At 45.6% G+C, this 19,951-nt stretch overlaps 2 protein-coding genes across 2 annotated transcripts; one reads left to right on the top strand and one right to left on the bottom strand.

Moving 5' to 3' along the window:
• Positions 1-15: 15 nt before the first annotated feature.
• Positions 16-3,914, bottom strand: DMAC2L (distal membrane arm assembly component 2 like). The gene is made up of 5 exons (XM_065635157.1): positions 3,869-3,914; positions 3,542-3,648; positions 1,546-1,754; positions 877-1,048; positions 16-152 (listed from the first exon to the last, which is right to left on the bottom strand). Exons 2-5 carry the CDS (start codon positions 3,640-3,642, stop codon positions 38-40), a joined length of 597 nt encoding a protein of 198 aa, XP_065491229.1. The 5' UTR covers positions 3,643-3,648; positions 3,869-3,914; the 3' UTR covers positions 16-37.
• On the top strand, positions 3,915-19,322 carry L2HGDH (L-2-hydroxyglutarate dehydrogenase). Its single transcript, XM_065635156.1, has 10 exons — positions 3,915-4,003; positions 4,170-4,285; positions 6,326-6,477; positions 9,131-9,262; positions 10,730-10,892; positions 11,373-11,407; positions 12,398-12,565; positions 14,409-14,566; positions 15,803-15,934; positions 16,648-19,322. The coding sequence occupies exons 1-10, from the start codon at positions 3,930-3,932 to the stop codon at positions 16,841-16,843; spliced, it is 1,326 nt and encodes a 441-aa protein (XP_065491228.1). The 5' UTR covers positions 3,915-3,929; the 3' UTR covers positions 16,844-19,322.
• Positions 19,323-19,951: the final 629 nt, after the last annotated feature.

Raw genomic sequence — 19,951 nt, 5'->3', positions numbered from 1 at the left:
AAGAACTCAAATACATTTCAGTTACGTGTACTTGTGTTTATTCCAAGTCCAGCTCCAGCTCCAGGTTTGGCAGCGCCTGCTGAAGGATCTGCATGGTAGTTTCCTTTTGTCTTATTCCGGGAAGGTCACTCAGATACAAATATTCAAGGTTCCTGTAAATATTTTAAAAGAAAAGTTGGCAACTACTATTTAATTGTTGACACAGAAATTAGACAAAGAATTATTCTACCATAGTTGTTCTGAATATTTCAAAAGGTTACTGGTTCTAATGGAAGTTTTTTTTTCTGAAGTGGGTGCTTAAAGTTTTTAGCTCACCATAAGTTCAGTCAAAAAGAGATCCTGGACCCCCCACACGAAGCTTCCTTCATATTAAACAGTATTTCATCATTTCAATAGCAATTTAGTAAAAGTTATTTTAATGTAAATAATAATTAAAGGTAAATAATAACGAGAGTGATAGAGATGGTCCTGAATAATAACAACATTCTGTAGGATAAAATCCAGGTCCCCGGATCACCCATTTGTAGATGTCCGTGACTCTGTGTAACACCGAACGGCTCTGAGTGACTTTGTGACCATGGTTCAGATCCGGGACAGGTATCCAACTGCTTCCCGCACCCGTGCGCCAGAAAACGCAGCTCTGCCCTAAAACCTTCCAGGCCACAACAAACACGAGGTAACTGAGTGATGGGAAGCGGCGTGAGGTGCAGAAGGACAATAAATGCAGCAGGACACCATCAAAACCTGCCCTGGAAAGGAACTGCAGGAGGGGGGCTCAGGAGTAGAAACCAAGGTGATCAAAAATGAGTCAACACCACCCCAAAACTGCCGGGGAAAAACAGGTAGGGAGTGAGAAGAGCTCAGCAGCTCACGTACGTCAGCTTATGCAGTGCAATGATGCCTTTATCTGTGACATTCCCGCAGGAAATGATCTTCAGCTGGAGGAGACTCTTCTGGAGATTCTTCGTCTCGCTGAGCCGCTGCAGACACTCGTCCTGTATGTAAATGCACTTCTGCAGCGTGATCTCTGCAACATGTTCAAGACCATCTGGAAAGATAAAAATGAGTATTTGCTTCAGAATGCCAGGAACAGCCCATACTGGTTGTTAAATTCTCACTCGCCAATTTAGTAACTGCCTCCAAAACCACAGAGCAGCGTGCTCCTCTATAGAGTGGGGCCGTAACGCACAATGAATCTTCAGAGTCCCTTTATGGGACTTCAAATATATGAAAACCCCAGGGTTTGTATCCTTTTGGTAAGATTCTAAGAGCTTTGACATGGGCAAGTAACAAAAAAAAAACTCTACAAGTTTGGGTGATAAACAATGGCTCTGAATTAGTAACGTATTAATGAAGGAAATTCAAGGTCTCCTGCAAATTAAAAAAAAAAAAACAACAAAACAAATGGTCTGTTCCCCATTTTGGTTTTTGTTATTTAAAGGAGACCTGACACAAGAAAACTATATAGTTATTCAGATTTTGACGCAACTGAAAGAACTAAGACCGCTCTGTATAATCTTTGCACAGCTGTGTCCACTACATTACCCAAATAGTCAAACCCTCTGTACATGATGCAGGAGTCGGTGGCGTTAATGGCTTCGATCTTGTACTTCCCCAGGGGCCCCGTGGGGAGCCCGTTGTAGTCCTGCTGCCATTTCTCGTAGCCCTGGTAGCGCACGAGGGCTCCACAGCGCAGCAGCCACTCCGAGGCCGCCCGGTCGGGGCCCACGGCTTGGATCCGTTCGTAGTCCACCCTGCCGAAACACAAAGAGCATCCACACGGTTTCTAGAACGCGACTGATTTACTCGCTTTGCAATAATACCACTGCACAACAAGCGTTTGGGTATGTGCGTGTCAGGAAAAAATACGATTTACTGGAAGTGGTTTATGTATAATTATTTGGATTGTCCTGATTCTCCATCAGTCAGGCATAAGGTTTTTTTTAAACTGCAGTTACTTTTGGTTAAAAAAAAGAAAGAATACAAATGCAACTTGACTTGGCATGTGTTAACCTTTCTAACTGACTGTTTCCTCCATGTCTGGACTCGATGGACTCGATGATCCTTGTGGGTCCCTTCCAACTCAGGACATTCTTTGATTCTGTAAGAAGAGATAAAAACGCGTTTCTCTACCCAGAGTCAGGCTTTATGACAATTGCAAACCTGTCCCCCAAACATACTTTGCTTATATAAAAACCGAACATCGCCTGTCACGTGTATGTCATTCCTGAAGCCTGATTGTCAAAAATCACAATATTTCAAAATGACACATTTCAGCAATTGGTTAAAATCCCTGGATCCATTCAGTTGAAGGATTTCTCAGTCTGGTGAGCAGCGCTGAAGGCAGAAGCAGAGACCTGGCAGAGCCATTCCAGCCACCAGCTACACCGTGCAACCCTTTCACAGAGAGGACACAAGGCAAAACTATTATAACAGCTACTGCCTAAAGTTACAGGCAGAGAAAGGTTCACAAAGAAAGGCTTTATCTTTCTAAAAGTGAATGTGAAACCCCTGTGTGGCTGAATCATGTTGTAAACGATGGGATGGTGAGATGCTTTTCTGAATGAGTAAAGGCAAATGGTTGTGCTACCGGCTTAACCGCAGCTGGGAGCCAAAGGAAGACCAGAGAATCATAGAATCACAGAATGTCCTGGTTTGGAAGGGACCCACAAGGATCATCGAGTCCAACTCTCTGGAAGGGCACAGCTTGTAACTGGGAACCGGTCAGGAACAACCCCCGCCGAGCACCCGCATGCAATCTGGGGAAAAGAAAAGCACTGATCATAGTGAAGAGAAGCTGCTAAATTAATGTACACTATGATTAAGGTACACAAGACATAGCCATCATTAACCAATTGACATGACAAATACTTCCTGACCAAACTAAAACTTCTTCAAGTTTTAGATCCTTCTGCATGACAGAAGGGAGACAGAAGATTGAGTGATAAATCGTTTAGAAGCAGAGTGCTTAGTTTATATTTAACTAATCATTAATAGATGTATTGTAAACTAAATAATTATAATGAACCTCACCAACTATTTCTTAGTATAGATGTATGTCAAAATTTTCAAAAATTGTAATGCATATGTCGTAATTATGTGAATATAAGCAACACAAGAGCATCCAGTCTTTGGAGCACTGATGGAGGATGGTCCCCAGCGCTGATAAAATAAAGAATGCACTTAACAGCGTAGTTGACTCTGCTGCTAAGTTTATTTCTTCGTTTCAATTGAATATGTTCTCTCCACTCTTGGGACTCCATTCTCTGCTTCACAGACCCCGCGGTGGATCCGCGGAACCCACTAATTGCCCAGTGCACCCCATGAATGGCCTGTGCACCCCCTTAATGCCCTGAGCACCTCATTAATCGCCCTGTGCACCCCCTTAATGCCCTGAGCACCTCATTAAACGCCCTCTGCATCCCATGAATGGCCTGTGCACCCCCTTAATGGCCTGGGAACCTCAGTAATGGCGCTGAGCACCCCGTTAATGGCCTGTGCACCCTGTTACTAGCCTGAGCACCCCGCTAATGGCCCTTACTTGTTGAACACGGCGTTCAGCCATCCCCAGAAAGCTCTGCAAGCGCTGGGCACCAGCGGGCTCCGCCTGCAAGCCGGCGGCACGAGTTTTCGCAAAAGCATCACGTTCTTGAGGAAAAGGAGAGAGAGGGAACCGAGCTGTTGTTGTTCGGAGCGGAGCGGAGCGGCCCGGGCCCGGGCTGCCCTCAAGGCCTCACCGGGGCTGTCAGCCCAGCAGCCGAGGGGAGGCCCCGCCGCCGCCCCAGGGCTCGCCCCGCCCGGGATCCCGCCCCCCGGGATGCCCCGAGTGCCGAGCAGGCGAACGCGGCGGAGCCCGGCCCGGCCTGACCTTCCCCTCACGGGGCGATCGCGGAGGAGGAGCCGGGCCCGGCGGTCTCCCCGCCCCCAAGATGGCGGCGGCGCTGGTTCGGCGGGCGGGCGGCGGGGCCGGGGCGCTGTGGCAGGGTCAGCGCCGCCAGCGCAGGTGAGGGAGTGGGGGGGTCCTGCCCCGGCCCCGGCGCCTCCTCCCGGGCGTAGGGCGCTCCCCGCGCCCCCTAGCGCGGCCCTCACGGCGGCCATGGAGGGCCCGGGGCCGCCGCGCTCCCCTCAGCGTGGCGGCGGGAGCTGACGGGCCGTGTGTGTCTCTGCAGCACGTTCGACGTGGCGGTGGTGGGAGCCGGGATCGTGGGGCTGGCGGCGGCCCGGGAGCTCGTCCGGCGGCACCCTGCGCTGGCCTTCGCCGTGCTGGAGAAGGAGCGGGAGCTGGGTACGTGCTGGGGCTGAGCTGGGTACGTGCTGGGGCTGAGCTGGGGCTGAGCTGGGTACGTGCTGGGGCTGAGCTGGGTACGTGCTGGGGCTGAGCTGGGTACGTGCTGGGGCTGAGCTGGGTACGTGCTGGGGCTGAGCTGGGTACGTGCTGGGGCTGAGCTGGGTGCGTGCTGGGGCTGAGCTGGGTGCGTGCTGGGGCTGAGCTGGGTACGTGCTGGGGCTGAGCTGGGTACGTGCTGGGGCTGAGCTGGGTGCGTGCTGGGGCTGAGCTGGGTGCGTGCTGGGGCTGAGCTGGGTGCGTGCTGGGGCTGAGCTGGGTGCGTGCTGGGGCTGAGCTGGGTGCGTGCTGGGGCTGAGCTGGGTACGTGCTGGGGCTGAGCTGGGTACGTGCTGGAGCTCAGCCGTGTGCGCGGGGTTAGCAGGTGTCGGGGCTGTCGGAAATCTCAGTGTTTCATGAGCACACGTGCAGAGGGGAGCTCGGCTTTTGGGTGGGTGACCAGACTGTTCAGTGGTGCCCAACGCCAGGGTGAGCGGCAACGGGCACAGACTGAAACACAGGAGGGTCCATCTGAACATGAGGAGAAACTTCTTTGCTGGGAGGTGCCAGAGCCTGGCCCAGGCTGCCCAGAGCGGGTGTGGAGTCTCCTTCTCTGAGACATTCAAACCCCCTGGGATCCTGTGTGATCTGCTCTGGTGACCCTGTGTGAGCAGGGGGGTTGGACTGGGGTGGGGGATCTCCAGAGGTCCCTTCAACCCAACCAGCCTGTGATTCTGTGACCAGCCGTGGGAATGTCGCTGAAGGGGTGATGGATTCCCCTGGGAGGAGCAGCTCCCACCGCTGTCCTGCCCTGCCGCTGTCCTGTCCTTCCTCCCTTCGCACAAGGACGCGTCCTGCGGTGGAGAAGCAGAGCTGCCATCAGTCTGCGCTTCGCTGCTGGGACTTCAAGTTAGGACTTTTTGGTTAAGAGAGACTGAATGTTGCCGCTTTGTTTGAAAGCGATGGGTCTAACCAGCCCAGAGCTCCTGCAGCAGCTGGGATTTGGGGGAGAAGGACAAGCAGGGTGAACAACCCCAGTAAGGAGCAGTGCAAGTTCAGGTCCTGTTTATTCCTGCATGGATGCAGAGAGGATGAGCTGAGAAATGGTGCCAGGATGGCCTTTTGGAGAGGCAAGAGGAGAGGAGTGAACAGCAAACAGTGATGGTTGGTGCACACAGAGGGAGGCTGGGGAGCAGAACTGCTTAAAAATGTCTGGGAGCTGCTGGTCAAAATAAGACCTATGAGCCCAAGCTCTCGCTTTAACTGGCTCCATCAGCCAAGCTATACGTTGCTCTTCATATCATACACATATGATATCATACACATACACATGATATGATATCATACACATATGATATGAAAGTGGCTTTTTTTCCCCAAGATGGGACATACATGAACTTCGTAACAGTTGTGCGAGCACAAAGCAAGAATGACCTTTGGGAGTCAATATGTTAAGAGGGAGAACCTGCCCAAATTACTTCAATAAAAATATTTATGATATTTTTCACCTCTATTTTACTTAGTTACAGAGAGGAAATAGCAACCTAATCCAGTTCACAAATGCTTATAAAGCCTACCAGGCCTGCCAGCACATCCCAAGAAACTGAAGATTACACAGACATTATGTTGAGGCCCTTAAGGATGCTTTTCATTTTAAAACCAAATTTCTTAAAATTAATTTTAACACGTAGAAAATTTTGTTTGATTGACCTGCAGTTGTTGCTCTTGGAGGAAAAACTTGTGATGTCGTTTTGTTTGTTTTTTCCTTCCTGTTGATTTGAGGTGTTGCAAGCTGTGATGGTTTATTATTAACTAGCTCTTGCTTTATCAGTGTTTTTTAGCCTTTTGAGACAGAGGGAGGAATTGTGTTTGCAGTTCCTTCATTTGAGCATCTCTTGTAACACCGACTTAGGGCAGGGCCTCCTCTGACAGCTGAAGTAATTAGGGTACGAGCCAACCGTGGAACGTGTATTTTAATAACGTATTTTTGCTTCTATTTAGCTCATCACCAGACTGGACATAACAGTGGTGTGATTCACAGCGGAATTTACTACACACCCGGGTCTCTGAAAGCCAAGCTGTGTGTGCAGGGTGCAGCCCTCTGCTACGAGTACTGCGACAAGAAGGGAATACCGTATAAACAGTGTGGGAAGGTACAGGAACTGCTCCCTGTTCTTTACCTTTGGAAATGGAGACTATATAATGTCTGTGACAATGTATAGCACAGGCCTGGTAGGGGTCTGTCTTCCAAGAGATGAGTTTCCGCAACACTTACTACCTGCAGGATGAGTGTGCCTTTTTGTTTTCTTTTTTTCCAGCAACTCAAATCAGTTCCTTTTCTGGGCCTAAATAATAATTCTCCGTATCCGGGGGCTGAGCTGCGATATCCCAGGTGGAAGCCAGGCCCTGCGGAGCAACACCCGTGTAGGGCCATGAGCTCCACAGAGGCTCTCGGTGTGTGCATGCCGTACTTCTTGTCGTATCAGGCTTTGAAAAGACAAGATGACTTCAAAACAGCTCCAGCTGTGACCCAGCTCCATGGATTTATGCCATCTTACCTCCAGCTAACACAACCCGAAATGCTGGGGACAGAAGAGTGGCTGTACTGGTTCAGCTCGGGGTCTGCCCGGCCCTGTGTCCTGTTTCTGGAAATGTCTGTAAACAGAGACTCGGGAAGGAATGAGAACAGGACAAGTGAATTATTAATTCTCCCAGCGTCCAACTGTTTTCAGCTCAGGTGGTTTTCTGAGGCTGATCTGTTTTGTGTGTAACGACTCTCAATGGCTTTTTCTTCCAGGGTTTTTCCATTAAAAGCTTTTGTGCCAGAGCATGCTTTGAGCACTTGCAGATATCAACAACTCACAGCGTGAAGAGTTCCATCGTTTTAAAACTGTCTCCTGCAAGTTTCGTCTGATGGCCACTAGCCCTTGTGTTCGAAGAGGTGGTGAACAGTTCATCTGTGCTCACACTTTCCAAGTTGCAGATAATTTTATATTCCCTCCTCCCCCAAAGTCGTCCCTTCCAGCTTAGTCTGCTCAGCCATTCGTCTTAGAGAAGCTTTGTCTTGACTCTCTCCACCATCTTTGTTCTCTGAACCATTTCTAGTTTAATGCATCTTTGATACAAGGTGAGGACCACAGCTGTGCACAGCGTTTGACGTGTGGTCAGACTGCATTTTTGCCAGGAAATAGTAGAATTCTCTCTATTATCCTGCCTCCTTTTCCTAGTTGTTCTTAACTGTCCATTTAGGGCTTTTCAGCTGTCACTGGGTGTTGAGCTGATGTTTCCATTGGACTGTCTGTCCTAACCTCAACAAGGTGTTGGTCCTGAGTGATAACTTTGAACAAGGATTCCATCACGTTATATGTGAAGCTAACCCTGCTTTTTCTATGACCATCATTTCACATCTATCTGCATTGAATTTCATCTGCCATTTTGTTAGTTGCTCGTTCACCTCAGAACGTCCCTCTGCAGTTCTTCACAGCCAACTCTTGTCTGAACCACCTTGAGTTGCTTTTAACCATCACCCGACTTTCTCACCTCCCTTCCTCTCCAGGTTGCTCAGAAACATCTTGGGCAGCATGAGCCTTTCTCTGAGCTGAGAGCCGGGTGCAGATCCCCCCCAGATCCAGAGTGCAGAGCAGAGATTCCTGGATGTGGCAGTGTTGACAGGCCCTGCACCATAGAATCAAAGAATCGTTTTGGTTGGAAAAGACCCTTAAGGTCATCAAGTGGCACTACCCCATGTCCCTGAGAACCTCGTCTCTGTCTGTCCAACCCCTCCAGGGATAGTGACTCCACCACTGCCCTGGGCAACCTGTTCCAATGCCCGACAGCCCTTTGGGGAAGAAATTGTTCACGATATCCAATCTGAACCTCCCCTGGTGCAACTTGAGGCCGTTTCCTGTCGTCCTGGCGCCTGTTTGTCCTGGCCTGGCTGTGTTCCTGCCGATCACAAGATGGCACTGTGGATTTGTGCAGCTGGGCACCTCGAGTTCCAAGCCTGCTCTCAACTCAGAGCACCCAGAGAGCAGCAGACTTGCTCTGTAGGAGTCAGTTTGTGCTTGGGCAGGGCTGGCACTGACCCGGCAGCGTTGTTGGTCCTTTGCTGACGCTGAATTTGTGTGTGTCACCTCCCTCAGCAGAGTTTATCGCGGGGAAGGTGACATTGAGGCTTTACGGCTCGTTTTACATGAAGCAGCTTGGAGAACTTGGTGCTTTCTCAACACAAAGCTGCTGGTTTTGTGAGACCTGAGCTGGGTCTGGCAGTAGGACGGTCTGTGCAAACCTGGCACAGGTGAATCACAGTCTGGATAAATCTGGTGTGATAATTGTGAGCTGACTACACAGTGAAATGAAGCTGCTGCAGTTCAGTTTAGCCACCATGTCAGAACACACTCCTATTCTAACAGTATTGAGGCCATTTAAGATTTGTACATCTTGGGTTAAACTCAGTTTTATTTTTGGAAGCATCCCAGCGGCTCTTTTAAAATCATATTCTCCTCTTTCACGTTCAGATTTATAGTCTCGTGGTACTTTTAGCAAATATATTATCCACCGATAGTAACTTAAGCTACAGTTTCACATTTCTTTTTGACTCTCCTTCATATATTAGTGTTTTCTCGTTAATAATAAGTATTTATAGAATCTTGTGCAACTAATGGCACAAACCACATTTTCCTCCCCTGGAATTATAATTTACTATTCACTCATTCACTTATTCGCTTGTTAGGTTGGGCTTGGTGCCAAACCTGAACTGGCCTTGTGCGTTTTGCTGACCGGTGCACCTTGTTATCTTTTCTGAAGCTCATTGTAGCTGTTGAACAAGATGAAATCCCGAGGCTCAAAGCTCTGTACGAGAGAGGGCTGCAGAACAACGTCCGAGGGCTCAAACTCATCGGAGCAAAAGAAATACAAGCCAAAGAACCCTTCTGCAGGGTAAGGGGTTTGCTTATTTTTATTTGGCATATAAGGCCTTGGTTTCTCAGGTCACGTTATTTTAAAATTTAACATAAATATGTTTCCAGCCTTTTTTTCCTCCTTCTCTTTGCAGGTGCTTACTTCTCTGTTTTTGTGGTTGATGGGCAGATTTTCCTTTGCCTACGTTAGAGCTGCTATATCTGAGTTTACGCTGAGGTGATTCTGCTCCTTCCCCCTAAAATTAATTAACTTCCAGTAAAGCTTGATAGTGCAGAAATGAAAATCCCTTCCCATCTGTAAGCGTGGATTTGGATCAAGCCAATTTAAATCCAGTTGCTTCTACACATGTGGCTGTTATGTAGCACTTCTCGGCCTGTTTATTTTCACAGCAGGAGAAATGTGTGTAGTTTCTGGAATACAGCTTTGTTGTTGTTTAGTATATCTTTGGTTGAGAGGAAAACCTGGCTATAAATTATCCCACACTTTCATCTGTAGCTGCGTTGCTTTTGAGTTGCTCATTGCATTCGAGTGGCGGTAGCTACAGACACAAATTTCCTGGAGCGGAATAGTATTTTTTTTTTTTGTTGTTGTACACATTTTGTATCTGCTCCTTAAAGCATTCTTTGTGTGTTCACACTCAGCTGAGCGTTTATTTCTGCAAATGAGTAGATTCAGATGCGTCTCGCTTCATTTGCTCTGGTGTGCTGAGCTGAGTCCTTTCCTCGTAAGCAAAGGGAACTTGAGTGGTGTTATAGTATAAAACATTGCACTCCATCAAGTGGGGAGGAAGGTTTAGTGTAAGATACAGTTTTACCAACCGTTCTGGTTCTTGTGGGCATGTAAGTGGCCCCTGATATTGTCATATCTGAGCAGCTGATAGTCTTTTAGTGTCGCTACACTGCAGCATCTCCCTGAGATAAAGCAGCCCTGCTATCCTTACGTTACAGCTGGAACTAGGAAAGTGTTGTGGTGCCATCTAACATGATAAAAACTGTGTGAGAAACTCAGCCTTTTTGATATAAAGAGAGTAAAACGCCTCTGGGAAACATTAAAAATTCTAGCGGCACGCTGGACTCGGGCCTTGCTTTCTGCCAGGACAAGGATGGGCTGTTGTCCAGCTCGGAGGAGGCTTTCTTCTCTGGTTGCAATGCCTGAAGTGTTGAGATGAAATCATTTATCTTTTATCACATCTGCGCATCAGGTAGAACTCCCAAGTGACCACTTGAAGGTGGAATTGCGTAGTGTATGGCGAAAAATCAGCACGTACTAGCTGAAGCCAAGGTAACCTGTTTTATCATTAAGTTCTCTGTCGACAAGACTTGTTTATGCTGTAGTTATGTGATCACTTAATCCACTTTAAGTAGTTTTCTCCATACTAGTTGTCAGCAAACAGTGGCAATGCACATTATTCCACGTGAAATACTCTCTGTATTGAGGAGCAACACCCAGCCTTCACTTTTCTTCTGTATCTTAATACTGTTCCAGGGGCTGATGGCCCTTGATTCTCCGTACACCGGCATTGTGAATTACAAACAAGTGGCCCAGTCCTATGCTGAGGACTTTCAGGAAGCAGGTGGGACCATCTTGACTGATTTTGAAGTTACAGACATGGAGATGGCCAAAGAAAGTCCTTCAGAAAGTGAAGATGGTAAGGCAGGGTTTTTTTACCCTCTGTTTACTACAGTTCTGCTAAAGAGTTTGTACAAAACATGTTTCTGAACCTTTCATAGGATTGAGACAAAGGCAAAAAAGCTCTTTTTTTTTTTTTTTTTTCCCCTGCAGGCAGGTCATCCTTCAACTGAAACATTTAAAGCTGATGAAAGCAAATTATAGTAAAATTGAGGAAGAAGGCTGTTCTCTCCTACTAAAATCAGATTTAGCTGGATATTGCGTGTTTAATCTTATGATAGTGCTTTATCTTAAAAGCCAGGTTGGATCTGTGCTAGTGCACGTATGGAAGGATAAAAAAACCACCTGTTAATTCATAAATACAGTTATGTCCAACAGTAGTTGCTCCACAGCTTGAATATATTCTGGGTCAGAATCCTTCATCATGACGAGCTGCTTGTTCTGTTAGTTTTCTGGTTTAGGTTCTATTAATTCATTCTGTTGTCTAATTCTATTCCAGGACTGAAATACCCAGTCATTGTTAGGAACTCGAAGGTAAGAACTAAGCCGACGGTTTAATTGCTTCATAGGAAGCTGTTTCTCCTTTTCTTAAGAATTTTTATTGAGTCCTAGTGGCTTAATCAGCTCTCTAAAAAAAGCTAAACAGCTACTGTGCAGTAACATGATCGCTGTCATCTAGGGCTGCTTTTATAAAACAACTGCAATCAGTTCTTAACTATGAGCATGTTCAGATTTTACTGTGCGCGGGGACTAACTAATGTCTTCTCTGGAGACATTCAAAACCCGCCTGGACGCCTTCCTGTGTAACCTCACCCAGGTGTTCCTGCTCCGGCAGGGGGATTGGACTACATGATCTTTCGAGGTCCCTTCCAATCCCTAACATTCTGTGATTCTGTGATTCTGTAATAATGAAAGTACAACTTTCTGCTGCTGAACTTATGTTTAACTGTATATATCCCTTATCTTCTTTATTTGCACATTCTTACGCTGCTTGTTTCTAAGGCCTCATTTTATGACTTATTCATTTGGTGAGAAACACCTATTTTCATGTTTGCTTTTGGCCTTTGGCATCTATACAAATGATAAGGAGGCATTTAGAATCATTTTATCATCAGAAAGCCACAAGCTAATTTAGCAAAGCGGGTGCGTATACTGGTGTAATTCCTGCCAGGCAGTTATTGCTGCACGCGAAATGGAGTTGTCACCTTTCCACCTTCAAGAGAGAATATCTGGACACTTCTTGGGGGAAAAGAAAAAAAAGACAAATTTAAAAAACTAACCTCACTCCCCCTCAATAATTTTTAAAGTTGATGCTGCTGCTTTCTTGTTCTGTTTCTGCTCCTTCATTAAAAAGTAACTTCCAAAATCTTGTTGGATTCTTCTGCCTCCTTCTGAAAGTATGGTTGGTTTTCTTGCTGGTCTCGACTCATTTTTTTCCAAAGCTTGTAGGTGATGGGTGTTTTTTTAGTAGATATGTTGAATTTTTGTGCCTTTTGTTCTTTTTGCTATTTTTTTTTTCCACAGGGTGAGGAAATCTACTGTCGGCACATTGTGACCTGCGCGGGGCTTTACTCAGACCGCCTGTCTGAGATCAGCGGCTGCAGCCCTGAACCTCAGATTGTTCCCTTCCGCGGAGATTATTTGGTGCTAAAACCTGAGAAGTCCTATATGGTTAAAGGAAATATTTATCCGGTACGTACCGTCCTATTTGTCTTTCACAGTGTACTCTAAGAACTGCTAAAACTACAGAAATAAATGCAATATTCCATGGTTATTTCTGTTAGACTGCGGATAGTGATGCACAAAATACGGACGTAGATTGAGTTGCTTTCTGACAGGACAGCTTGTTTTTGTTAATTCTTGAGGAACAGGTAAAAGCACCATATGGGAAATTATTGCCAGTTGTTTTTTTTGTGGTTTTTTTTTTTTTTTTTTTTAATAGAGGAAATAGTTAAACATTTAGCATGATAGCCACGTGCCAACAAAAGCCTGGCTTCTTTCTTTTTGTTTTAAAATCCGTAGGCAGGACTGAGAAGCCGGTGAGGGGCAACAGTAAATAATTAATTACTTAGACACAGGGTTTAATCTTGCGTGCTAATACCCAGAGCTCAGATTTAGCTGTTTGCCTCTCAATCTCATCTTTGAATTAGCTTTACTATGTATGACAAAAAATAGACGTGGGAGGAAAAGGAGAAGCTTTCTGCCTTTGAATCTAGACTAACAGTGGGATGAAGAGGAGCAATTCCAGACAGAAGGTGAGGGTGGCAAGCAAGAGGAGAGAATCCCTAGGGCAGCGCTTTAGTTAATTCATACGGTACGTTGAAATATCGCCTTTCTGAATATGGACTTGAATCTACTTGCTCAACACTGGCGCAGGTTGTCTTAGGGAAATTGTGGGACATTGGGCGTTTTTCTGACCCCTTCTCACCTGGGGGTGATTTGGGATCCTGCTGGTGATGGGAGGAGGAGCTGCCTAGGCTGGGAGGGCACCTTCCAGCCTCAGAATTTTTTCGTTATGGCCAAATATTGGGACTAAGATTAGAAAACTGCACAACTCTTAGTGATGCCACCAGAAATGCAGTATAGTTTCGGGAGCAGTTGCACTAAGCGTTAAAAGTATTAAAAGCGTATTTTAATGGGAAAATCTATGCGCTAAATACAGAAAAGGAACATATCTTAAAGCACTTTTAAGTCACAACGGTACTGGTTTTTTGACAAATACCCAATACTTGCTGATTTTTCAGACTATAACACAGTCACCTCTGTAGGCACCTTTTCTAAATAGCTCAAGATTTTCAAGTGCCAGCGCACAGAGAGGTTTGCGTATTTCATACTTGTCTCTGCATATAGCTTATTTCTGGTTCCACCTTCGCACATAATTACACAGAATTCCATTTGCAAACAAAAAAGAAACTGCAGATCCTTACTATTAGCATTACTCAGGCTTGCTAACTGCGTGGTGTTTCGAGCAACACCAGAATTAGGAGGTTTTCCTAATATTTTATAACCTATTTTATCGCAGTATAATTACTACCGGTGAATAGCATTAGTGTGTCATTGGTTTTGTTGTGGCTTGATTTATATCCTGAGAAATCACGTGCACTTTTTTTTTTTCTGTTTGTTTTGCTTTCACCTAAGATGCAGTTTTACTTGGCCCTGCTCTGTTCTTCAGCGTTTTAAATTACTGACGTGCTGTAACTGCAGACTTAACAAGCAGAAAAAACAGCGCAGGACCCAATTGTGTGGTTATAAGACTCGAATTTTGTTGTAGTGATTGGAAATAAAATGGCAAATTTCCTTCCTTTTTCTCTTGTTCTTTTAAAAATAGTTATTTCCATTATTGGGAGGACAACCCCTTGACTGTGTTTTGGTTTGTTTCATTCAGTCTCTCACACAATAAATGTCAATGTCTGTACTTTCCCCCTCACAAATGTTTTCCATGTTTCCTGGATGAGTTTGGTGACTCGAGCGGTTGCGTGGCTGTTTCTCTGACCTGGTTTGTAACAGCTGTGACAACTGTCGTTTCCCGCTTTAGGTTCCCAATCCTCGGTTCCCTTTCCTGGGATTTCATTTCACGCCGAGGATGGATGGCAGCATTTGGCTCGGTCCTAACGCAGTACTGGCCTTTAAGCGAGAGGGCTACAAATTGTTCGACTTCAGCGCTGGAGAATTTTTAGATGCTGTAACGTACAGGTAATATCTTGTCTTTTTCCCTGCTGAACACAGTTGTTTAAATGTCAACTTGTGACTCCATGGAAGCCAGCTGTTGTCAAAAAGCCAAGTTCTTGGTGTGTTTAAAGACAGCTGTGCTGATAAGGGTGGACTTCTCCAAGACATTTGACTTCATGTGATCTTATATTTGAATTTTCATCAACTCCCAAGATGTGTCGCAGCTGGTCAGAGAATGTGGCTGCTCATCGGAAGGTGCTTTTGAGCCGTGTTGCTACTGGTGGAGCTTTTCGAGGATTGGTTTTGGTCCAGTGCAGGGGAATATTTTAATCAACCTAGACAGTGTAATTAAAATACCTGCAGAGGATGCTCAGAAGAGAGAATACAGGGTGGTCCGAATTGCTGTGTCAAACTTGATTGGAGCATCGATATATATTTTAAAAAATGTCCAAGTACTAGGAAATACGTTAAGGGCCATAAATGCAGGCTGGGAAGCTGTCTTAGAAAGCATGTCAGAGGAATTAGGAATCATTACTGAAATTGCAGACTTAAACAGAGTATCTGTAGAAGTTGAGAGAAATCTTGCTTCGTTTTGAGGGGCTGGACAGACCATTGCCAAGTGCTCGATTTTGGAAATTAGACTTGGAGAAAGAATGTGAAAATAGTGGGGAGCATCCAAGGAGAGGCTGCAAAACAGGTCAGGGAACTGGAAAACAGCTTTCTGGCAAACAGCTCAACTTAATGCAGTTTATTAAAGACTTGCAAGTATCTTGATTGTTGTCTATAGATTTTTGCATTGGAAGACTTGAGGAAAGCAAAGTGTGCAAACAAGTTTGGCAAAGGCACAGCAAGATTCATTGACTGAAAGCTGAGCGTTTAGGAGTGTGAGGATCTTTTCAGAATGTTTGTGGAAAAACATCTCAAGCGGTGTGTCCGTCTTCCCTGCTCTGTGTGCGTTTTCAGTCTCTTGCTGTTTGACTGGACCAGAGAAAAATCCTGGGCTTGGGAAGGACCAGAGTTCAGAGCTAAGTCTAGAGGATTGTAAATGCAGCACTAGAGCTCTGTGAACAAGGTTTGTGGAAATGGGAAGGACAAATGTATTTCTCAAGTAGAGAGCATTGATCGCAGTGCTGATGTTGGGAATGGGAACTTCAGCCACACAGTTGCATTTGCTGTTTTCTTAGTGTTTGACACGGCTGCATTTACCGTGCAAGGCTTGTTCTTCCTGCGGTGATTTTTTTTTTTTTTTGCTCTCAACAGTGGGTTGTGGAGGCTTGTGCTGAGAAACTTGTCTTACGGACTGAGTGAAGTGTACAGAGCGTGTTTCCTCAGCGCACAGGTGAAGGAACTTCAGAAGTTCATCCCTGAGGTCACCGTCAATGACGTACTCAGGTAAAGAGTAACACTCGGGCTTGTTAATCTCTTTTTTTAACCAGTGGCAAGTGTTGCATTAGCTTACTCCCTTCCTCCACCAAAATACACTACCAAATCATGGAAGTATTCAGATGTTTTCTACAGGAAGGGCTTTTATATTGTGTTTGCTTGTGTATAGGCATGTTTGATGAATATTTGTGTGACTTTCTAGGCTGAAATTCACATTCGTGACATTCACAAAATAATAAAAAGTCTTTATCCGAGTGACACATTTAGTAGCTTGAACACAATCTGAGTTCACGAAGAAGGCAGAACACTAATGAAATTTGGAGGGGAAGCCAGACTGAGCTGCTGCTGAGTGAATATTGACTTAGTTTAGTCATCTTAATAAAACTATTCAGCTTCTTACTGTGTGGAGAGAGAAACTAATTCGAAGGAGTTTAGAAATGCTGAGGAACTGAAGAGACTCATGAGGAAAAATGAGGCACTTAAGTGAGCAGAGATGTGTTTAACTGTCCAAACCTTTGCAGGGAGAAAATTCAGAATAAGAAAAGCTTGCGCATGGTGAAAGGGAGTTATTCAGCTCAGGCGATACAACATTGGCATGAAATTCATGTCTGACAAGGCTTGCTATTTCAAAGCAAAGGGTTTCCTTTTTGAAATCACAATTCATTTTCTGACTTTAGAAAACGTTTTCTTTCTAATGGTGAGCTCCTCCTTTTATTTTGCAGGGGTCCATCCGGGGTGAGAGCTCAAGCACTGGACAGTGATGGAAACTTAGTAGATGACTTTGTATTTGATGGAGGCAGTGGAGATATTGGAAGCAGAATCCTTCATGTCAGAAATGCCCCTTCTCCTGCTGCTACTTCCTCCCTTGCCATCGCAAAAATGATCGCGGATGAAGTGAAGCAAAGATTTGAATTGTGAATGATTGACAGGCATAGTCCTTGGAGCAGCTTGTCTGTGTTGAATGAACTCTGCAGCCTTTAATGACGAAGATAAAACGTGTTGCTTGCAAGATCGGCGCTGGTACAGCTGTGCGGTGCAAAACCGGCATTTGAAATGTTCGCCATCGCCGTTGCACGACTTCTCAGCTTCATGAACAAAGGAGTTAGGGTGCCTGGCGAGACCTGACGCGGTACCACCGTCTGCAAGGAGGCAGCAAACGGCGCCGTTGGCAGTAAAGGTTTGCTCACCTGCAGCCCGTGCAGGGACTGATCCCAGGCACAACGCGAGGGGCTCCCAGCACCGTACTGGGCTTTTAGGTGGAGCAGGAAGAGTCTCTGAGGTGGGGTTGCCCAGGTGGACTCCCCACGGCTCTGGTCTAAACGTTGTCTCCTCCTCGCACTCTGCAGAGGTGGTCGGTCCTCTGGAGAGCCCCAAGCGCGGGGTGGTTCTCTGTGCGCTTCCTCCGTGACCCCGTTTCAATCGGTTTGGAGTCTACAGGCCCCTGGCTTACACTGAAGTAATGGAGATAGAAGGATAAGCCCCGCTTAAGGGTTCTGCCAATAAGGAATTAAGGGCTTTATCAGAGACTGAAAACAATATTCAGGGCCTTCTACATGAACGTAGAGTATTTCAGAGAAAAATAAGCCTAACAACGGATTACCAAATCCAAGTCAATTTAGATGCGCAATTCAGATACGCTATCTGATCGCTGTCTCCATTTTGTTAAGGAGCTGAAATTAAAATGTATATGTCAACAATCATGTTTCACTTCACTGAAATTTGGGAAGTCAGCACCGATCAGAAACTACCTCAGTGGTTTGGTTTCGTTTCTTCCTTTGAGCACTGGTAGCGCAAAAGGAGCTTATCGCTGCACAGCACGTTGAGCAAGCCTGTAGAAATGGTCTTTGTAAAAGGCAATGTGAAGGGAGGGAAGGTCCAGAAACCTGGGTGAGCTGAGTCACGCTGCGCAGTGCTGCCCTCGGAGAAGCTCCGGGTCAGGAGGGCTCCCATGGCCCCAGGAGGGAGCTGAGGAAGCTCCGGTTACTCTTCTGAACCCTTATGGATGTTTGAAGCCTTATCAAAGGTACACCTGGGTGAGAGTCCGTGAGGAGAACGTGCTTTAAACTCCAGAGCGATGTTAAACAAGTTGGGTACTAAGGTAACCAAGCAGCTCGGTGTGTTCTGCGTAATTGCTACAAAAAAGAATTACGTGGCCCCAGGGACAAAGCGCTTGAGAATACTGTTAAAGCAGATGTTCACAGGATGTTGGGTAATGCAGATAATTGTGGGTAGTTTGCTACCAGGCAATTTGCCATACTCTTATTTTTTTTTTTTGGTTACTTTCTGCGCTCCTGATATGCACAAGGAGTGTGTTAGCATGTGTCAGGTCTGCTAGCTGATGTTTTTACTGCACACGGCTGAGCTGCCTTAGAGGAGAAAAGGGCTTAACCTGTCTTTTAATTTCTTTTTTCAATTTTTTTCCCGGTGACATCTACTTTACCACAAAGGTGACTCCCATATAAGGGCAACCTGGAAATGCAAATAATAAGCCCTTCAAAGCAAAGCTTTGTTCGTTATTCTTAGCCACAGCACCACTCGGCAGAGATTGAGATGCTCCAAATGCTAAAATGCCACACGGCTGCGTAAAAGCGATGTCTTCACAATGGAACAATCGTATCTGCGCTCCCCACCGCAAGTGTTGCCTATCAACAGTAAATACTACAAAAGGATTGCAAAACCAGCTTCCTCCCACACGAGGTGTGGCCCTGACATGTATTAACAGAATGAAGACCATTAAAATGTAAAGGAGTCAGATATTATGGTGAATCTGAAGTCAGCACATTTAACTGTGCAGCCTTGCTGTGCTTTTTACTCTCAGGAGATGATTATTTGGGGGTAGAGTTTAACTAAAGCTTTTAAATTTATGGATCTTTGTGTAGCATTCTGTGAAATATTTGTATTTTTAGAGCTAAAGTTATAAACCTTTTTTAAAGGAATAACTTCAGAGGATTATGATAATGGGGTTTCATATATAAATCTTGTTGCCCACGAAGTGTGAAAATGTGTGAATATATTTTCGAAAAGGGACTCATTCACTTGGATGGCTTAATAACTGCACCTTTCTCTATTATGATTAAAATAGTGCGGTGGTTGTTTTTTAATTACTGTGAGGTCTGTGTGTTTCTCCTGACTTAGAGAAAAGTTTCACTGGTGTTTGCTAATTTTCATCTGAATTAGGCAGGATATAGCTCGATACAATAGGAATTACTTTATTTGGGGGGGACACACATGATCAAACTTGTTTCCTTGTTTTTCCTTTATCTTATCTCTGCTTATCCCATGTCACAGCTCCTTCTCACACCACTGTGTAAGCCGCAGACAGAATGAGTCTTAAGTCTGACCTGGACCTGTAATGGCACGTGGAATGGTAATACTTGAAGTTCTGAATAAATGCATTAGGACAGCTTTGGATAAATACAATTTATTCCCCAAAAGTGTCCCATAAGGTCAGTCCTAAACTCTGGGAAGAGTATGGTATGTTATATGTTTTTTAAAAGTTGTAAAGAAATTATCCGATGCCCCACGTCATGTCTTACTGGGTTGGATTCGTCAAGTAAGTGTCATAAAAAAGGACCACACTTGCTGGCAGAAAGGCACTTTTTTTTTTTTTCTGATTTAATTTATCCACTCCCTTTGTAGACAAGTCTTAAAAGGGGCGTTTATATAAGGCGTGTGATTTGAATACAATGCCATCGGAAGGGAAATGAGGGAAAGTTTGGCCCGAGTGGTTGCTCAGGGGGTGGAGGGAATGGCGGCAGCCAGCGTTCTGTGGTAGGGAGAAAAAATACCTTTAGATAAGAAAAAAACCAAAAAAACAGCCCCTGGGTAGGGAGGCTGCTGCTGGCAGGTCACTGGGCGCCAAACCACAGCTGGTGGTGACTTCTGGGCTGGTGGTTCTGGTTGCGGGGTGAGGGGAAGGAATGAGGGACCGGAGGAGCTGGGCAGTGTGAGGGGAGACCGAGCTGGGGCTGTTCAGCTGGAGAAGAGAAGCTGAGAGGGACCTTATCGATGCTGATCAATATCTCA

This window comes from Caloenas nicobarica, chromosome 5, assembly GCF_036013445.1.
Source record: "Caloenas nicobarica isolate bCalNic1 chromosome 5, bCalNic1.hap1, whole genome shotgun sequence".
Taxonomy (NCBI): Eukaryota; Metazoa; Chordata; class Aves; order Columbiformes; family Columbidae; genus Caloenas; species Caloenas nicobarica.
The sequence above is the reverse complement of the archived record's forward strand: the minus strand, read 5'-3'. Positions and strand labels throughout refer to the sequence as shown.